The 21170-nt window shown below is 42.2% G+C and overlaps 1 protein-coding gene across 3 annotated transcripts in view; it reads left to right on the forward strand.

Annotated features, from left to right (window-relative positions):
- The first annotated feature begins 58 nt into the window (after positions 1-58).
- The window catches only part of CWC27 (CWC27 spliceosome associated cyclophilin), a 207011-nt gene continuing 185899 nt past the window's right edge, over positions 59-21170 (forward strand). For all 3 annotated transcript variants that reach the window (XM_045020822.1, XM_045020823.1, XM_045020824.1), the window contains exons 1-6: positions 59-237; positions 6367-6463; positions 10907-11019; positions 12575-12718; positions 13447-13545; positions 13777-13880. In XM_045020822.1, the coding sequence (XP_044876757.1) occupies positions 196-237; positions 6367-6463; positions 10907-11019; positions 12575-12718; positions 13447-13545; positions 13777-13880 (599 nt within the window). In that variant the 5' untranslated portion in view covers positions 59-195. The remainder of the gene's footprint in view (positions 238-6366; positions 6464-10906; positions 11020-12574; positions 12719-13446; positions 13546-13776; positions 13881-21170) is intronic.

Below are 21170 nucleotides of genomic sequence, written 5' to 3' on the forward strand. Positions count from 1 at the left end.
ACTCCGCCCTCGGCCTCTCGCCCCGGCTGCCTCCCCCCCGCGTCGCGGCGCCGGATCCCGGGGTCCAAAATGGCGGGAGGTTCGCGGGGCTAGTCGGGGCTTCCGCAGCGCCGGGACTAGAGCGACAGCGGAGCCGGGTCCATCCTCGCGGCGCCCCCTCCCCTCCGCCCTAGCCCGCCCCCGCCCGCCGCCAGCATGAGCAACATCTACATCCAGGAGCCTCCGACCAACGGCAAGGTGAGCCCCCGCCCCGGGCGCGCGTGAGGTGGGATGGGGCAAGGGACCAGCGTGGGGCTGGGAAAGGCGCAGGGAGCCAGGAGCGAGAGGGGCAGCGCCACTGACCATCGCCCCGACCCCCATGATACAAATTGTTCCCGCACCCTGTGCCTGTGCTACGCTTCTTGCAGGTGCAAGTTCCGTTGGCGGACAGTGGCCTCCGCCAGCCTATAGCTCCTGTAGCTGCAGGCTTGGCTGCTTGCTTCGGCGCTGCGCATACTCACCAGGAGTGCTTGGGTCGATGCAAAGTGCGCGCACCATGGGTGCGTATCCCAGCCTGCAAACCGCTACCGTCTAGCGCAGGGGTTCTCAATCTGTTTCTTTCTGAGCCCTCCCCCACCCCCTAAAAACTCTATGACCCACTTGTGCCAAAACAATGGGTTCTCTGCATATAAAAGCCAGGGCCAGCGTTAGGGGGTAACACACAGGGTAATTGCCTAGGGCCCCATACCACAGAAGCCCCTACAAAGCTAAGTTGTTCAGGCTTCGGCTTCAGCCCCATGCGGTGGTGCTTCAGCTTTCTGCCCTGGGCCCCAGCGAGTCTAATGCTGCTTGGCAGACCCCCTGAAACCTGCTTGCGGCCCTGCAATGGGGCCTGGAGCCCTGGTTGAGAACCACTATTCTAGCGTGATGCCTTTTGGGAAGTTTTCTCCTGTGGTGGGATAGAAATGACTCACTCAGTGATCTCTGGGAGATGAGTCAAGTTCCTAGCATGCAACTTAGAATAATAGGGTTAGAAGGGACCCCAAGGGTTATCTACTCTAACCCCTTGCTAAGAGGCAGGATTTGTTGTGGTTAAACCAGTCAAGACAGATGGCTCTCCAGTCTCCTTTTAAAAATCTCCAGTGAAGGAGCTTCCAAAACCTCCTGAGGCAGCCTGTTCTATTGTCCCATTGTTCTTATGGCTATGAAGTTTTAATCTACTTTAAACTTTCTCCATCCCGTAATGTCATCCCTATCCCATAATTCTTATGCTATTTTTTTAAAACCCACAAACCTGCATGGCACTTATAGCTGCCTGCCATCTCTGACAGAAGGATGGAGCCTGCAGAACTCTGTGCTATTGTCATGAACGTTACAAATACAGAACGCACAATCCTCTAGTAATAGCAGAGCTGCAGGAAGAACCGCAGCAACAGGGGACATGATGATTTCTTTGAGGAGAGACTACTGAGGGTCATAGCAAAAAATGATTCAAGGTTATTGATGGAGCACTGCATCAGTGCTCATTTCTCAGGCCCACATTGGTGAGATCACATCATAGTGCAGGTTTGGAACAATGAACAGCGGCTGCACAACTTTCAGATGCAAAAGGCCGCCTTCTTGGATCTATTTGCGAAACTCACTTCAGCTCTCCAGTAAAGGGACACCAGAATGAGAGCTTCGCTGGCAGCTGAGAAGTGAGTGGCAATTCCACTGTGGAAGCTTGTGATGTCAGATTGCTACTGGTCAGTGGGAAATCATTTTGGAGTTGTCATGCAAGTATGTGGGGCCATTAATCTTATTCTGCTGCACAGGACTGTGACTTTCAGTAATATGCAGGACATAGTGCATGGATTTGCAGCAATGGGGTTCCCAAGCTGTGATGGAGTGATAAACAGCACGCACATCCCTATATTGGTACCAGCTCACCTTGCCATAGAATATATCAATAGAAAAGACTACTTTTGGGGATTATGCAAGCAGATCACTAGGTACGTATCACTGACATCAATGTGGACGGGAGAAGTGCGGGGGAGGGCAGAAGTGCACGATGTTTGCATCTTTAAGAACAGGACTGTTCAGAAAGCTGCAAGCAAGGACATTCTTTCCTGACTGTAAGGTTACCATTTGCAATATTAAAATGTCAATAGTGATTCTGGGGGACCCAGCCTATCCCTCGTTCCACAGCTCATGAAGCCATACGCCAGCCACCTTGACAGCACCAACGAAAGATTCAGCTATCAGCTCAACAGATGCAGAATGACTATTGAATGTGCTTTTTGTAGATTGAAGGGATGCTGGCATAAAATTGCATCTCAGTGAGAATAATATTCCAACGGTTATAGCTGCTTGTGGTGTCTTGCATAATATCTGCAAATGGGGAAAAACTACCTCTGGCGTGGAGCAGCCAGACACAAGGGCTGTTACAAGAGCTCAACATGGAGCTGTTGTGGTTGAGGAAGAGCTTGAAAGAGCACATTAATGGCCAGGTACAGTAATGTGCTGTATTAGAGTGTGCTCTGGTCCTGAAGTTTTGGGAGCTTTTAGGAATTCTATACAGCAAGTTATACATTTATAAATATTATACCATGTCTTTTGGTGAACCTGTGAATTATGAGGTGCTTGCTGTGTGTATATATATAATTATTACACTGTGTTTCACTGAACCTGTGAGTTCTGTGATACTGTACAGTTACAAGTAGTGTGTTTTGAGTACTTTATACCTTCTGCCATATGTGTTGTGAAATCCAATGCTGAAATAAAAAAAACAAAACAAAAAAACCCCCTCAAGTTTGAACAGAAATTAAAGCATGAAACTTTAGAATTAGAAAGACACGAAACATCCCTGTCCTGTTCATTGCACAAATGTAATGTAATGGAGGAGCTGAGGGAGAGGAAGTAAATTTCTGGCAAGGAGCCTGAGTGTGAACTTGGAGGGTTGTTGGGTATGGATGAGAAAAGTATGGAACCATTTGTTGTTTTATTGGGGGGGGGGAAGGCAGGGGAATGGATTGTTAGGGAGCTTCCCCCATGCAGACCCTGGCTGACCCCTAGCCCCACTGAGACACCCACTCTACACATCCCCATGTGGCCCTGCACCTCCTCCTCCTTTCCCCATGTGTCTCTATATCCCCACCCACTCCCCTGTCCCTGTGTGTCCCTGTGCCCCCACTCAGCCATCCTCTGTCCCTGTGCAGCTCTTCCCCGTCAACATGTGGCCCTGCGCCTCCACTCCCATTTGGCTCCTGCCTCAGTCTGTCCTCCCCCACTAGCCCTTATGAGCCCCTGTCTAACCCTCTCAGCATCCCACACTGTCTCCCCATAACCCCTGTCTCCTGACCTGGCCTGACAGGCGCTGTGAAGAAGGCAGGCTCTTTCTCTTCCCTAGCTGGCTGGGAGCTGCTGCTGTTCTTGCGCCACAGTGCCCTCTGGTGGGCAAAAGGTGGAACTGCAAAAACATTTTGGCAGAAGTTTTTTTTCTGTGCAAAAAATTAAAAATATGAACAGCTCATTGATTATGTATGCGTGCAGTAGCACAGAATTCCCCCAGGAGTAATTTTGGCTACACATGCACCAACTGTCTCTCTTTCAGGTCAGTGTATGTGAAGCTGTGGTTGTCCTTATTGTCTCCCCAGTGTGGAGTTGGTAGGGGTAAGGATGTGGTCCATGATGCCATGTAGAATGTGGTGGGGGTGTAGAGAACTGCCACACTTGTTCTCAGATGATTGCAAAGGTTGGTGAGTGCATGATTGTTGGACCTGTAGATCAAGAGTCTGCAGCATGTGTGTTTTCTGCTTGAGAACCCCCACTATATCCTGGTGCATCTCCCTTTCCTTTTCCTGCTGAGACTCATCGGCCTTCCTCCTGTCCGCTCTTTCCTTCGCCATATTGTCTGCCATATTTACCCTCCAGGCGCCTCTGTCCGTGGTCCGATGCAGAACTGGCTTGTAGGATCTTGCTGAACGTGTCTTTCCTAGTCCTCTTCTTTCTCCTCCTTATCATGATCAGGCATTCTGCAGGTGTGGAGGGGGTACCTCTCAAGGCTTCAATGGCAGCAGGTACAGGTAAAACAGATGTATCATTGGATTGACAGTCACAACAGAAAGGGTAGGATGAGTCTCAAAACTCCCTTCCCTTATTCCTATAACATTTTTAAATAAGTAATGCTTATTGATACTTCAGCTTTGGCGTGTACAGACAGCACCACTCTCCAGCCCTAGCCAGGGTGAGTATGGCCTGCCGGAGATGAAGAGAGGAGAATGAGGAGGGAATTAAGATTTTTGGCTGCATGAAGCAATAAAATTGTGGCCCTTATTTTCATAGGACAGTGGCACTGAGTACTGGCACTATTTTCAACAAGTGGTGGTGATTTTCAGGGCTTTGGAGTTGTGAAATGGCTCTGCTCCAGCTCCAGGCAAAAACCTGCAGCTCCACTGCTCCAGAGCTGCTCCGCGCTCCAGCTACGGGCTCTGCTCCAAAGCCCTGGTGATTTTAACTGATATCTCCCTTCTGAGAGAGCACAAAGGCATAGAGAACACAGCTGCTGCTAGTGTCCCAAAGCCGCCCGGCCCTGTGTGCCGCTAGACAGGTGCCTGCTGAAGTCATCATGGAGTGGTATAGGAAAGTGTCCTACCATGGTAGAAGAAATAAGGCTTCTATCCCTAAAAACCTTTGAGAAAGGATTGCAGAGCATCTCTATGAAACTTTTAGTGAGCTCTCTCAGGAGGATACACAGGACATCCCTACGTACATCAACAGATTGCTCTGCATGCCCACGCCCCTGCCTTATCTTATAGGGGAATAAAAAGGAGATAAAGACACCACCTTTATTTGTTGTATTGCCTCCACTTGCCATGTGAATGAAACAATGAAAAGTAGATACCTGTGGTCTCGTTAACTTGGGACTGGGCTGGACACCAGCTTTAAATTTAAATATTGTAAGGAAAAATGCATGCACACACTTACCTGAGGTCCCTTCCCCTTCATAAGGCTCATCCTGACAGGACTGACTAGGTTGTGGTGGAGTCTCAAACAGGTCTTGGCTTGTGGCATATCTGGACACCCGTGCCCTGTGTCCTCTACTTCCTTCTCCCCTTCTCACGGCAGGGGTCACTGTAGCATGCTCTTCCAAGGTATCCATGGTTTCCTGTGGAGTGGCATGGCATGCAGCTTGTAAAAGTGATAGGTCTGTGGTGCATAGAGTAACCAGAGAGCAAGTGTGAAAAATCAGGATGGGGTGGGGAGTGATAGGTGCCTATATGAGAGAAAGCCTCAAATGTTGGGACTGTCTCCATAAAATTGGGACATCTGGTCACCTTAGTGGTGGTGCATCACCAGATTAATGGTTGGCCTATGCAGCCTTGTAGTATGCCTGTCTCAGTTCCTTCCCTTTCAAGCAGTACTGCTGCTAATCCCTATTGTATCCCTTAACCTGTGTCCCTTGTGCAGTCTTTTTGTAGATATCTATGTTTCTTGCACAGCCTCTTCTCTCTATAGGCCCAGGAGATGTAATGCCTTCTGTGTATTCCAGGTGGGAATGCATTTAGTATGTGGAGCCGGCATGGTTGGCAGTTGCACACAACAAGGGAGAGCTGCTAGGTGTGCTCACCAAAGTGGGCAATCAGGAAAAGCCATTTCAAAAATAAAAGGGGTGCCTTCCAGTCCCCGTGACCTCTGGGCAGCAGAGTTCACAACTGAGACTAGAGTGGTCACTGTTGCAAGGAACATTGTGGGACAGTGGGGGCATTGTGGGACAGTTGCTGGAGGAGGGGTAAGGGTAGCATAGCTTGACACAGTGTCAGATTCACTGTGTTAACCTCTGTAGGTTGACTGTGGCTCCAGGCCGTTTGAGGAGATGTTTTTACTGCATCACAGTTTATGAGCTTCTTACGTTGGCCAGAGAAAAAAATTGAGTGTAGGCACATGTACAAATAGGTTGACAAAAAGTAGATTACATCAACCTAACTTTATAGTGTAGACCAGACCTAATTTTACTACACTCCTGGCAGTAAAGTTATGCAAATACATAAGTGTTTGCAGGTTCTGGGCCTAAATGGACAAGATAGACAAAAGTGGGAAAGGAAATAAATACTGAAAAGTGAAGAAACTTGTCCATTTTCACACAGTGGACCACTGGCAATAAAGTTTTATGAAAACTATTCTTTGAGTTGTATCTTATGTATCAGACAAACTGTAGGGCAGTTGACATCTAGTACATTACAAAAGCTGCCACTGAAAACCAGACCAACTTCCTAATTTTGTTCTTGCATTCCTAAAATTGGATGAAGAATTTTTTTTACTCATGACTGTATTATTTGATCAGAGACTTCACCTGTAAATGTTTAAGTGCAATAAAATTAAATAGTATATTTTCATATATTTTTATAGGTTTTATTGAAAACAACAGCTGGAGATATTGACATCGAGCTATGGTCAAAAGAAGCACCAAAAGCATGCAGAAATTTCATCCAGCTTTGTATGGAAGGTAATGATTGAGTTGGACAGTAGGTGTTGTTAATATTATTCAATGTACAGTATTGGTGACTTCTTACATTTTATGCTTTTTCATAAAATAGGAATCAGAGGAATATTACACTAATGTCCACGGGAATTGACATTAAAATAGTTATCAGTGTGTGGGAAAACTAGAAGCGTTGAGAAATACGATGTTTTTCAAAGCTATTGAAAGAGACCTTAGACAAAGAATTTTAAAAAGTATTTTAAATATGTTTCTCAAATCCAATAGATAGCAGGTTATTACTGAACTAAAATACATGAGAGACTTAGGAGGACTTACTTTGTGGGTATTTTGTAACATGTAACTATGTTCTTCAGTAAACTCATGAAATGATAGCCAAGCGGTCCAAGGAAGTCTCCTGAAAAATTACTTTGTGCATCACTTTCCTTTCCCTGCTTATGGCTTCCTGTTTTCTTTCAAAAACATCTGGGGATTTTTAATACTTCATTGTGCTGCCATTTCAGAGTGGTGGGAGCACTGTAATCCAGATCAAAGAAATTGGGGTTTGGGAATTAAAGGATCTGCCTTGGGAAAACCACACCATAGGAGGATGAAGGCGCTTGTAGCTACACAGTATCTCCAGCTGGTGCCACTATGTATGTATCTTTTAAGGGTAAGGTTTTTCAAGACCCCTTCTGATATGTACTGTTTCTTGAAGATAGCCTCTGTTCAGGAGATTTTCACTCCTGTCTTGTGCCTCCAGCATAAACCAAGCCCATCATTTCTTGTAGAGCTAGAACATATCTGTTTGAAAGGCATTCAGTCCTGGTATAAAGTCTTCAAGTGATGGAGAATCCACTACATCCCTTGGTAAGTTGTTCCAATGGTCAGTTACCCTAAAAAAAAAAAAGTATTTTTTAGTCTGAATTTGTCTAGTTTCCACTTCCAGCCATTGGATCTCATTATGCCATTGTCTGTCTGCTAAACTAAAGAGCTTTCTACTGCTGGAAATAGTCTTCTCTTGTAGGTACTAATAGATGATGATCAAGTCACCTCTCAGTCTTCTCTTGGATAATCTGAATAGATTGAGCTTCTTACCTTTCTAGTTGTAAGGCAAATTTTTCAGACCTCAAATCATTCTTGTAGCTGTTTTCTGAGCTCTTTCCAATTTGTCAATATTGTTTTTGAAACATAGACACCAGAACTGGACTCAGTACTCTAGTAATGATCTCACTAATGCCATATGCGGAGGTAACACCAACTCCTACTTGATAATCCCCTGTTTATATAGACAAAGATCGCTTTAATCCTTTTAACAGCTGCATTACAGTGGGAGCTCATGATTGTTTGGTTATCCACCATGATCTTGAAGTCCTTTTCAGTCGTTATTTTCTGGATACAGTACCCCCCTGGATGGAGGACTGTATTCGAGGCCTAAACCATGGACCAAGGAGAAAACAATCCCAGATGAGACTATTATAGCAGTGAATTCCACATTTGTTGATGCTCCGAGCACTAAGAAGAGCACTGTGCTCCATGAGTTAAGGCAGCGACCCATGAAAAAGGTAATGTCTTTGTCTGTGCTTCAGAGATTGACATTGTCTTTTTCATGGTTCTTTGGTTTAGCTCAAGGAGCACAGTGCTTTAATCTGTCATGATTAACGCCATCTTTATCCACCTAGTCAGGTCTGCAACCCAGAAGTTATTTTTGATTCCCTCATCCCCATATTTATGCTTTGTCCAAATCCTGCCACTTCTTCCTCCATGGCTTCCTATCTGACCCTTCAACACCGTTTAGACATCAAAAGCTCTTGTCCAAGTCTGAATCGCATCCCATCTTGATTTACTCCCAGGCATCTCCTATCTTTCTGGCTTCATTCCCTTCCTATGATTTATATATGTTCTTTTCCCCAACGAAACCCTCCATAGACCTGCCTTTGTCCAGGCATCAAGTTCAGTTTTCTTGTCAATTTCTTCATGGGCCTAAATAAATCTGTTCTTCCTTAGTTATCCACTCATCGCATTGTGTTGCTCCAATGTGCTTTGCTAATTATGCCAGCTATGGATACAAGTTAATCCTACATATGCCTCCGGGTGTTCTTCCATACTGCCCTTTATAGATGGAATGCCTTCATTGAAATCATCTGAAAGGCAAATACAATTCTCCTTTTAAGACCCACCAGTGCTGTGATGCTTACAAGAAAATAAGCAATTATTGACCGTTAGATTAATAGTTTTTTAAGGCCAGGGGGACCATTATGGTAATCTAATTTGACTTCTTCATTAACACATGAGAAGGAACCTCATCTAGTGATTTCTGCATCAAGTCCATAACTTCTATTTAAGCTATAGCATATCTTTTAGACTGACAACCAATCTATATATAAGGATATTTAGGTTCAGGGGCAGATGAGGATAGTTTTTGTTGTGTGTTTTTTTTTTTCCCAAAATTTTTTAAAAAACCAATCACCTTCTAAATGGTTTGGAATCATCAAGTTGTACCCTTATAGCTAGCCCAAGTTGCTGCATCATTTTATTAGGTTTTTCATCTTCCTTCCCCCTCCTCTCCCTGGCCCTCCTATTGTTTGTTTGTTTTGAATTTATCTCTTTAAGGCAACAACTGTCTTCCTATTTATTTCTTCAGCACCTTGAACAATGGGGCCTTTGAGCACTGCTAAAATATAAATAATGAGAGGGACTTCTCAAGAAACATAAATTGGCCAAATGCTATGAAGTAACAATTTTACGCTGATAATTAATTTGAATATCTGATTTATGGCACCCAGTTTACAACACTATCCTAAACACACAGAGTGCTGGAATAGTACATAACTATGTCATAATTATGAGGCTTGCTGGGAAGGGAGCAAAAGTTCATGTTTTAAATGAGATTATTAGAGAAAGAGTAAAGTTTGTTTTCAGTAGTCAGAATAATAACATTACTAATATGGTGAAAAAATGTTTAAAATATGTGAAGACTTCTTGAACTTGGCATATTTTAAATGGAGATATCTCTGTCTACAGTATAAAATTTGTAAGTCATCCATTGTCTTAAAAATATCATGTTTTTTTAATTGGCCTGCTACATATGTCAAGCAGAGTTAAATTTTCAGCTCCCAGAAGCTGTTTTGATTTCCCTATAATAAAACCAAGAAGCACAATAGACTCAGTATTTCAGAGTCTGATTGGAGCACCATATAAGGTGAAACTGATGAATACTTGTCAGTGTTGATGTGTAGCTAATACCATTGTTTGGCCATACTAAATTATAGATGTATATGTAAAGCTTTGGTCATAGAGATGGAAGAAAGGAGGAAAACCTTCCATGCTCAAAGCGTGAGAGTAGAGCCCTGTTCTGTCAATTTAAGAACTTTTATACTCTTAACAGCTGATCTATTATGGCAGGGTGGCAGTTAATTTAGCAATATTGGCAACATGCCTTCTCATGTTCTTGTTTTATTTTTTTTAACACAGCTGTTTTTATTTCCGGTCACTTACGTGATAGTGGTGTTATACTTATTTTCTTGAACACTTGATAACTGACAATAAGAAATTATTTGCATGGAAAACCCCAGCATTGTGACACATAATTTGGAGTATGCAGTTTATTTTTTCTCACATTTATTGATATAGCTTGTATGTAGTTTTTAGCTCCTTTAATCCGCATAAACTAATCTTCAGGTTAGTAAATTAAGAATTACCCCACAACTTTGATTGTGTAGTGATTGATGGAAATATAGTGCTAGAATATTCCTACTATTTTAAGCTCCTGATGATTATATTAAGCCGAAGTCTAAAAAATAAGGAGATACTGTAGAATAAACACAGACACATTGGACTTAATTCTCCTTTTATGCTGATCTTCGTCAGTAATAACGCAAAGTCCTTGGTAAAAGAAGTATGTGGGACAGGAGAACCAGGTCTATTAAGACTATCTGGGAGATGGCTTCTTTTGTTTCCAGCTTTTATCCATCAATATTATCCTTTCAGTGACATGCAGTGCCTTCAAGTGTACCGCAACACAGCAAACTGTTCTGTATTGTATATTAGTGTGTTTAATTTTGACACCATTGTCTTGAAAATTTTAAGATGTTTACGTGATCACACATCTTATGGTACTTCCCAGTTCATATAAATGGAATATTTTAACATTGAAAATTGAAACAGAAGTTGAAAATCAACAAAACTTGAGTCAAAGCTCAAGTTCTAACTTCTGTACACATAATAATAATACCTAGCCCTAGATCTCAAAGCACTCTATAAATGTGGTCAGTATCACTATTATCAGATGGGAGAAACTGAGACACAGGGCAGCAAAGTGACTTACCCAGCAGGCTAGTTGTAGAGCCAGAAATAGGTTCCCTGAATCCCACTCTAGTGTTGTAGCCACAAGGCCACATTGCTTACACTATACGTGTACTTTTAGAATAATTTAAAAATATCTATAGTAAATATTCTTTTTCTTTGCAGGTTATTATGACAACACAATATTTCACAGAGTTGTGCCTGATTTTATAGTGCAAGGGGGAGATCCCACTGGTACTGGATCAGGTGGAGAGTCAATCTACGGGCTCCCCTTCAAGGTAGGTATCTGTATAGCTTGTTTTTAATTACTGCATATTCATTTGCAAGTGACTTTACTAATAGAAGAGATTGCTAAAACAAAGCTCACACAAGAAATTAATCTTTTATCTTGTACAGTGATTGCTTGCACATCTTGTGCCTCCATTTTTGCATGCACAGTTCCAGAATCTGTCTGTATTGTACCCATGGTACTGTTGTGGAAACTCAACCACACGTTGAGTTTGGATCAGATCAGCCCGAGGCTCCTTTATTGATTACAAGCGCGGGGGTGTAAGGGTGTGGACTCACCCCTGCGGTGCCTCCTGCTGGTCGTCTCCAGGAATTAGCTCTCCAGCCATTGGAGTGTCCTCTGCAGGCCGGTGATCAACCTTACCTCACTCTGGCCCCCATGTCCCTCCCAGGATCTGGTGCCCTGTTATCTGGGGTGCTGCCCCCTGGCAGTAACCCCACAGTTCTGGGTCTCCCCCTCCCAGGGGAACCCCCACCCACTATCCCCAATTCACTTCAGTCTTGGCTACTGCCAGTCATCATTTAGCCCCCGTTCACTGTGGCAAACTGCAGTGTATCAGCCACTCATCACAGGCAAAGGGGTTTGGACCTGCTGCCTCTGCCTACCCGTGGGCTTCTCCTTTGCAACCCCAGTACCCAGTTGGCCTTACCCTAGGCCTGCAGCCTGGGGGGTTTCCAGGCTAGAGCTCCCCAGCACCTCTTGCCTTCCCCCAGCCCTGCTCCACCTTAGGTACCCAGATGCTCTCCCTAGCAGCCATGCCCTTCTCCCTCTAAAGGCAGAAAGAGAGTATTTGCTCCTGGCTTCCCTGGCATTTGTAGGGCCATCTGGGTCTGTTTGGGGCATGGCCACAGCTGAGGCTGTTTTCCCCCAATCAGCCCAGCTTTTCCCCTGCCACAGCCCCCTCGAAATACCGGTACTATAAAAATCTATTGCAGAGCTCCTATTGTTTTTTTTAATAGGAACTAGATTTGTTCCGAGATGCAACATTTAGCCTAAAAAAATGATAGTTTTGATGTCACAAGAAAAATGCAAGTTTTAGTCTTTTTTTTTTTCTCCTTATAGGAGAGATTGTGTTTAAATACTAGGTTTCGTTTTTCTTTTTTTTTTTTCAATCACATCTATATTATTGCTTTGAAGTTGACAAATATTTTTCCATTTCTGAGCCTGGTTAACAAGAAGCTCTTAAGCTTGCACTTTTTAAAAAAAAAAATCATGTATTTGTTTGCATTGTTGATCTGGGAGTAGTTTTTGATGTTTCCATCAAGAGGAGTATGTGTGCTTATTCATATTGGTATAACAGAAAATTGAGAGAAATGATGAAAGAATGGAAATTTTGTTTAAAATCTTTTCAATTCAAGATCTCCAGGTGTTATCATTAAGCACCATCCTTGTGTAGAAAGACACCCATAAATAATGTTGTTTTGGTACAACTGTAAATTTTTCAAACCCAAGAAATTCTGCCTTATGTATATTAGGGTGGCTGTTTACTGGTTAAACAAGTGCAAAATTAAAATTGCATACTAAACCATCTCTTTATTTTGAAGGATGAATTCCACTCACGATTGCGTTTTAATCGAAGAGGACTGGTCGCTATGGCAAATGCTGGAGCTCATGATAATGGCAGTCAGTTTTTCTTTACACTGGGCCGTGCAGATGAACTTAACAACAAGCACACCATTTTTGGAAAGGTTCGTTAGAGTTATGACTTGAATCATGGTTTTGACAGAGGCAATTAAACGTACTTCTAAATTCAGAGAATGTTTTCATATTATCTTAGTACTTCACACAGCTCAAATGCATTTTTGCTACTTTCAAAGTTATTTTAGTGTTTAAGAACATCTCTGTTTTTGTCTGTCTCCATGCCTGACATTGATCTCAATTGGTAGTGTCCCTTAATAGTTAATATTCCATTGCTTTTCTACTAAATTGAACCTTTACAATACACTTTTTCAGAGTAATCTAATAAAATTAAAAGTGCTCTGATTGTTGCATATATACTGTTTTTCTACTGTTAATAAAATATTAAGTTAGAAATACAATTAGAATATCATTCAAGAACAACCCAAACAAATGAAAGCAATAAAATGATGATGGTTTCAAGGAAATTGTCAAGTAGGTTAGTTCTGTAGTCTACAGAATTTTTTTAGTTTTATTTTCAATTCACAGGTCCCATCACTAACTTTTGTGGCAGTTAAATAGTTCTTAAACGTAGAATCAGGTTGTTAAAGAGGAGAGTCGTGTTGCATTTAAAATATCTGTAGCCATATGTAATCTAAATTTAGATATCCCTCTTTCATATATTCAAAATTATTTACATAACAATTTCCTTAAATTTTGCAGAATAATTAACAAGCAATCTGAAAATTGATAGGCTTTGAAATAACTAACTTTAAAAAAACTTTCGTGAATTTGCTAGATTACTGGGGATACCATATACAATATGTTACGACTGACTGAAGTAGAAATTGACAAAGAAGAAAGACCACTCAATCCACACAAAATAAAAAGTAGTGAGGTATGTATGCGGTTAATTAAAATATTCTATTTTTTTTGTCTTCAAACAATTATATTCTAGTAGGATGTATTGGCATTAATTTATCTGAGAGGGTTATGTATTATTGCTGAATAAATAATTTTCAAAATAGTATGTTTTTTAAGAAAGTCATATTTTTAAAGACATAAGCATTCTAAATGACAGCAAAATGCTCATTAAATATTTTATACAAATATTTAACTTTTTCCTTAGGTTTTGTTTAATCCTTTTGATGACATCATTCCAAGAACAAATAAAAAGCTGAAAAAAGACAAACCAGGGGAAGAAGTAAAAAAGTCAAAATCCAAAGGCACAAAGTAATTATACCTCATACGTGGGCTTTTTAAAAATTGTATACAGCTCTAATTATAAAATTATTTCAGTCTTGTTCTATGATATGCTAGTGCCCTTGTATAGTACCTTGTATAGTAAATGTGGTACCTGATTTTTTCAAGATGGGAGTGCATAAAAATTGTGTTCATATTTTAAGCAATTTGTCCCTTTTCCTTTATTTCTTAATTCTGAATATTATAGTTGGTAAAAAGATTGTTTACATACAGTTGCAGGTATAAGATTTCAGCATTATATGTGCAAACTACAATTAAAAAAAACTGTTTAAAGAACAGTAAGGTTGCAAAGTGAAGCAGTTATAAATTAAGAAATGCAAGAATAACGGGTGCATATGCAAGCTTAATATGGGCCCCTAGTATGTATGCATCATGATAAAGTCTCTGGTTTCATGATTATATACTACTTTGTCCAAGGCACCGTCACCTCATTCTGTGCATCAGACTGATGGTGTTCTCAGAATGAATCAATACTCTTGTGAGTGACAAAGTTTTCTGTAGGACTCCATATTTGGTGCAGGAATTGGAAAGTGTATAGTTAATAAGGCAAGGGATTGCAAGCAAAATGGTCTTATGGTCAAGAAAATTGAATTCTATTCTATAGAATTGGATTCTATCCCTGCCTCTGCCACAGAGTTCCTCTGTGATGTTGGGAAAATCATTTAAACTAAAATATTCACAATTGGCCACTAATTATGTGTTTCTTATTTTCTGGATGTCAAGTGGGACACATTTGGTGTCAAATTTGCAGAAGTGTAGAGTACTCACATCTGCAGCTGAAGTTTGGGAGATGTGTTTTGAATGTATAAGGTGCTATAAAAATGCTAGGTACTCTGGAAAGATCAGTCTTTCAGCGTCTCAAGTTTAGCACCCAAAATTAGTGGACACTTTTTTGACAATTTTAGCCTTAATATCTTTGTGCCTTGGTTCCCCAACTGTAAAATGGGATAATACCATCACTTAATCTCATAGAGTTGTTGTATTGATAAATTCATTAATATTTGTGAAGCACTAAGATACTACGGTAGGAGTACCATATCAACATCGAAGAGAAAATTAATAGTTTTGTATTCAGTGCAGGGTTTGGATGGTGGATATGAAAAAAGGCTTGTGGCTACGTATTTTGAATGAGGAGCTTAAAAAGAAATATTGAATAACTAGCTAGCCCTTCAATAAATGAGGTAGAGGTCTAAGGGGGGGAAAAAGTATTTGATTTGTAATTTAAAAATTGTATGATAATGCATATACACAAGGAGGCAAATTAAGTTTGCCTGGGCAGCCTTAATACTGGCATTTTCTAACTTACGAGTGCTTTGCAACCTTAACAATCTTGTTACAAGTTTTTTTTTGAGTAAATTCTTAGTTTAAAAAAAAAAAAAAGCCAGCATGAAAAAATAAATTGTGTATATTGGGTCATCAGCAAGATTCAGTTAGATCCCAGCACAAATCCCTTAAGCCACCTGAGTAACTGATAGTAGTAGAAGCCTGTTATCTTCTGTGTAGATCAGGTGCTTTGGAGGGGGATGACAGACACACAATTTGACATTGAGTTTCACATCTATTTGCAGACAGAGAAATGTAGGGATCCAGGACTCCTGGTTTGGATTCAATTCTAGGTTCTGGAGGGGAGTGTGGTGTAGTGGTGTTAGATTCCTTTTGCTGTTCTGAGTGGCCTGTCTCTGTCCCTATCTCCTCCTGGCCTGTGTTCCGATCCCAGCACCAGCTTGCTTCTCCCTCAGATCCTAACCATTTCCCTAATTAGTTCCCCTCAACGCCCCCCCCCCACTTGTTCCTGTCGCCCGTCTTCCCCTCTGACTCCTGTTATCTCTCTGTTCTTTGAGTAGTGTCCTGATGGGTGCTCCACTTCAGGTGCGCATGCTCCCCCTACACCTGTGATTAGAGATTTTTGGTAGAAGTGCCTGTTTGGCCTGCTCATGCACCCTACACGTCTCTGTGCCTCATAGTGAGGTTATATTGGGCTGCCTGGGCGAATCACCTTCAATTCATTCTCAGCTGCCTTCACCCTGAGACAAAGCGTTTAGCATGCCCTCTTAGTTTCACTTAGCATACTTAATTAATTCAGTATACATAGTTTAGTTTAGACATGTTGTTGGTCTTCCCCATTTGAGGGATTATTTTGGACTTGGTTTTTGTTTCTGGGATATGATGGGGTCCCTACACTTTAAGTGTTGTCTTTCATGCTGGGAAGCTACGCCAGTTACTATGGACAATCTCAGTTTCTCCGGTGTGTGGGAGACACCCATATACCATCAAAGTGTAAGATCTGTTCTTCATTCAAGAGCAGATCTGGAAAAAACAGAGATAAAGTACAGGCGCCTCATGATGGAATTAATCCTGAGACCAACTTCTGACCTGGATTTCAAGAACCCCTGAATTTAGTGCTCTGTCTACCTCCAGATTCTGATCACCAAGAGACTCAGTCAATGAGAGCCTCGAGAGATCCAGCATTGTCACTTGTCACAGCAGTACCAAAAGTCCCACACTCGTTAGTCCACAGATACTGGCTTGAGCTCTAGTTCTCCTTCCAGGAAGTCTTGGTCACTGGGGACCTCAGGCCCCAAAGGGACTGCTACTAAGACTCCAAGTACTTCCGGTACCACAAAGAAGGAACCTACTTCCAAGAACCATTATACTACTAAGAAAGGCACAATACTGAATACTACTTCTGCTTCCAGTGACATGCCTATTTTAGTGGACATTCACTTTAAAGAGGTTGGTGTCATCAGATCCTTCTGTAGCTATCCCAGTGCCTCAGACCTTTTGCCTCTGAGTCAGGACATTCTTGTTCTGTGTACACAAGACTGGCTGCACCGACTCATATTACCAGTGTACCTACCTCAGTACCAATGCTGACTTCCACAGGACTCTGCATGGCTCCTGCTTATTTTCCCCTGCTACAGCAGGAATTTCAATACTCAAGAGTCATCCTAGTATCGAAGGGGCTAGCATCTCCATTACTTACGAGGACCACACATTTTTCACTACCAATGTCTACTGGGTTACTGTCTCAACACTTCTTCTCTTGCTTCTCCAACTTTGACCACCCAGATTAAACAATTATCACATCCCCTGCACTATGTTGAGGATCTCTCTTTACAGATCTCCTGTCTACTCTGAGTCATTATTCTTCACATACAGAAAAAGAGGAGGATAGGCAACACTGACCTTTGACCACCTGGGGTGATCAACCATGGATGCCTCCTCTCATGCCCTGTGATCCCTCTCAGTGACCTCACTAGGATCCCTAGCCCTGTATTGACAACAGTTTTTAAGGGCACTGAGTCCTCACAGGAATCACAGACACACGTTCTCTTGTGCCTTCACTTTCTCCTTTCCAGCCAGAACCCAGAGAGGAGACGTTTGAGGAAAAAGAAGCAAGAGCTGACAAAGCGGTTACACCTTCTACATATATCTCCTCATTATTGCCAGATGAGGTAGTAATGCCTGTACCACAGCCCTTGGCAGATGTTTAGACATTTCCAGAAGCTGATGAAGTATATCATAGATACTTTTCAGATCCTGCTTGAGGAAGCCCAGGACTCCCATCATAAACTGGACATTTTACACACACCAGCTTCTCATGTGGCACTCCCTATTAATGAAGCTTTACTAGAGCCTGCCAAGACAATCTGGCAGACTCCAGCTATGCCCCCCGCCGCACACAGTTGTAAAAGTGCCAACAAAAAATACTGTATGCCAGCCAAGGATTCATAGTTCTTATTCTCACATCCAACACCAAATTCACTGGTCATGGATGTATGTGGTAGACAACACAATACAAAATCTATTCCCTATAACAAGGACCAGAAGTGACTAGATCTATTTGATTGCAGGGGTTATTCCTCCACAGTGCTACAGTTCAGAATAGCAAACCATCAAGCGCTCATGTCATAATATGACTATTTGAATTATAACAAGTTTAACACTTTTATTAACCATTTGCAAGAAGAACACCACAAGCAATTTAAGGCTATCGTACATGAGGGTCAGCTTTTACCAAAGACATTGTTGCAAACCTCCATAGATGCAGGTAATACAACAGCCCGGTCCATTTCTGCTGTGATTGTTATGGGCTGAGCTTCTTGGCTGTAGTTGTCAGGCTTTCCTAGGAGATACAGAGCAATGTTGAGGACTTCCCTTTTGATGGTCGGTCTCTTTTTTTTTTTTGGAGTCCACTGGTGATTGCCTTCACACTTTGAAGGACTCAGTGGCCACACTTAAATCCCTTGGAATATACACACTTGCAAATAAAAGAAAATTTAGCAGGTTCCAGACATCACAAAGATCTCGTCCAACACACTTCTCTGTTTTCTGTAGATCAACTGACGCTCTGACCAAGAGGCTGAGATATTCCAAGAAAAAGCCTGCTACTACCTCTTCTTCATTTTAGCCATCTGCGAAATCCAAGCATTAGCTTTGATGGCTTTGTCAAGAGTCTGCACCACCTGCTCCAAATAAATCTGACTCTGCAATGTTCCATCCTCCTTCCCACTTTGGATACCCTCCTTGGATCTGCATAGGAGACACTAACATCCAACACGGGGGTTTGGGGATTGTACCATCTTGGTCATTCCATCCATTTCACCTCCCATCCCGTTTTTCTGTCTCTTTTCAGAGACCCATCTCACAATTAGTTACTGAGTCAGGAAGTTGCTTCTCTCCTATGCTTAGGGGTTATAGAACCACTTCCAGTTCAGCACAGGACGAAAGGTTCTGTTCCAAATATTATCTGATCCTCAAAAAGAATGGAGGATGGAGATCAATATTAAATCTCAGATGTCTTAACAACTGCATGAAATGATGTAAATTCAGGATGGTGACTCTTTTTTACAGCTATTATTCCCTCTCTAGATTTCAGGAATTGGTTTGTGACTCTCTACCTTCAAGACACTTATTTCCACATTGCAATTTACCCCTCTCCCAAGAAGTTACTTTGATTTATAGTCAACCACAACCACTTTCAATACCAAGTGCTCCCTTTTGGCCTCTCCTCTGCCCCAAACATATTCTCAAAGGTCATGGCAGTCCAAGCCACTCATCTACATTGTGTAGGCATAATTGTCTTCCTTTTTCTCAATGATTGGGGTGGATTATATCACAAGGTCCATTGGCAGTACAAATGATGAGGTCTTTGTTTCATACCAGAGACCTCCAGATTAACCATGAAAAGTCTGTTTTGATCTTGGTTCAATGGATAGATTTTTATAGGAGCCTCGACAGGTTTGCGAATCTGCAGAATCTTAGTAAAAGATTCAATTAAGCCCTCCGACTTCAGCAAGGAATTGTCTTCAGCTGTTGGGCCATATGGTGGAGTGTGTTTTCATGACCCAACATGCGAGATTGCATCTTCAGTATTTCTAGGGATGGCTCAGGACAGTCTATATACCAAACAAGCATAGACTTGACAAATAAGTCTCTCTTCCCCTTTGGGTTCTGGACTTGCTCAATTGGTGGAAGAACTCCTCCAAAGTCTGTGTGGGGAATTCTCTTCTTTCAACCTCCTCTGACTACCATTATCACTTCAGACAGATCCCTTTTTGGGATGGGGAGTGGATGTCGGTCCTCACACCATCCAGGGCAAATGGTCTTCCTAAGAGAGTCTCCTGCATGTCAGCATTTAGGAGTTGAGGGCAGTCAGGAATGCTTGCTCCCATTTTCTTTTACTGAACAAAGCCAAATTAGTCAAGATCATGACAGACATTGTGCCAAGGAGACAAAGTTCTGAAATTAGCATGTAACCAACCTGATAGTATCTCAACCTCTTACCTCTCGGGTATACAGAACATCGCAGCCAACCACCTTCGCAGACACTTCTCTAAGAGTTATGACAGGAAGTTGGATTCACAAATCCTCCACAGCATATTTCTAACCTAGGGGTTTCCAGAAGTGGAACTTTTTGCCACTGCTGCCAATGCAAAGTGCAGGAAGTTTTACTCTTGTGGGGAGGAGAGGAGAGATTCGTGTCTCAGTCACTGGGAAATGACTTTCTTATTCCATGGGCCAGGAGTCGTCTTTATTCTTGCCCACCAATGCCATTGATCTTGAAAGTTCTCAACAAGATCAAGCAGGACAAGGATTAGGTCACTTGATTGCACTGACTTGGCCAAGGCAGGTTGGTACCCTTACAAGTTCACTTCACTTCTCATCCACTGCTGAGACTTCCAGTTGGTTGCTACCTGTTATCTCAGGGTTCTGGTCGCCGACCACTTCATGCCAATTTGGAAGTTTTGTGACCTCAAGCAAGGCTCTTAGATGGTTCTCAGGATAGAGACTTCCCACTTAACAGAGGTACAACAGGTTTTCTTAAATAGCAGAAAAACATCTACGAGAAGTACTTACCTTTAGAAATGGAAGAAATTTAACCTATGGTGTATCTGTCGGCAACTATCTCTTGACCACGCTTCTCTTTCCACCACCCTGGATTATCTGTTAGAATAAAAAAGATCAGGTATTGTTATGAGTTCTATCAAGGTTCACTTGGCAGCAATAACAGCCTTTCACTAGTTTGTGGAAGATTTTTCACCACAGCTTCAAGATTTCTTAAAGATTTGAATCGTTATCTATAGGTTAAGGAACATACCCAAGTATGGGACTTGAATGTGTCCTTAATTGCCTTATGACACACCCCTTTTAGCCATTAGCTACATATTTGCTATTCCACTTGCCCATGACAACAGCTTTCTTGGTTGCCATCACTTCTACACAGAGAGTGGGAGAATTGAGGGTTTTAATGACGGATCTCCCCTGCCCCGCCCCACAGTGTTCTTCAGGGAACAGGTTTCATTACGGTCACATCCCAAGTTTCTACTCAAAGTGCCCTCTGAATTTCATCTTAATCAGACCATTCATTTACCATTCCCCCCAAAACCACATCACTCCAAACAGGAAGCTGCTTTCCCTACTTGGGATTCCAGAAGGGCATTAGCCTTCTGTCTAGACAGGACCAACCATTTTGAAAGTCTCCCAGACTGTTTTGATTGAGGACAGATCTAATGGATCCACAGGCTCCACTCAAAGTCTTGTGGTGGCTCTTTGGGTGTATTATTTCATATTATGACTCTGCCAACATTCTAAGGTGCCAGCCCATTCTACAATGTTGCAATCTGTCTATGGCATTACTAAAGGATGCTCCAGTTGCTGACATTTGCAGAGCTGAAACCTGGATTTCAATACGTACTTTGGTTCATGTCTCTAGATCAGATGTGGCAGTTGGCAGTCCAGTTCTGTCTTCAGTATTGG

Source organism: Mauremys mutica, chromosome 6 (assembly GCF_020497125.1).
Source record: "Mauremys mutica isolate MM-2020 ecotype Southern chromosome 6, ASM2049712v1, whole genome shotgun sequence".
Classification (NCBI taxonomy): Eukaryota; Metazoa; Chordata; order Testudines; family Geoemydidae; genus Mauremys; species Mauremys mutica.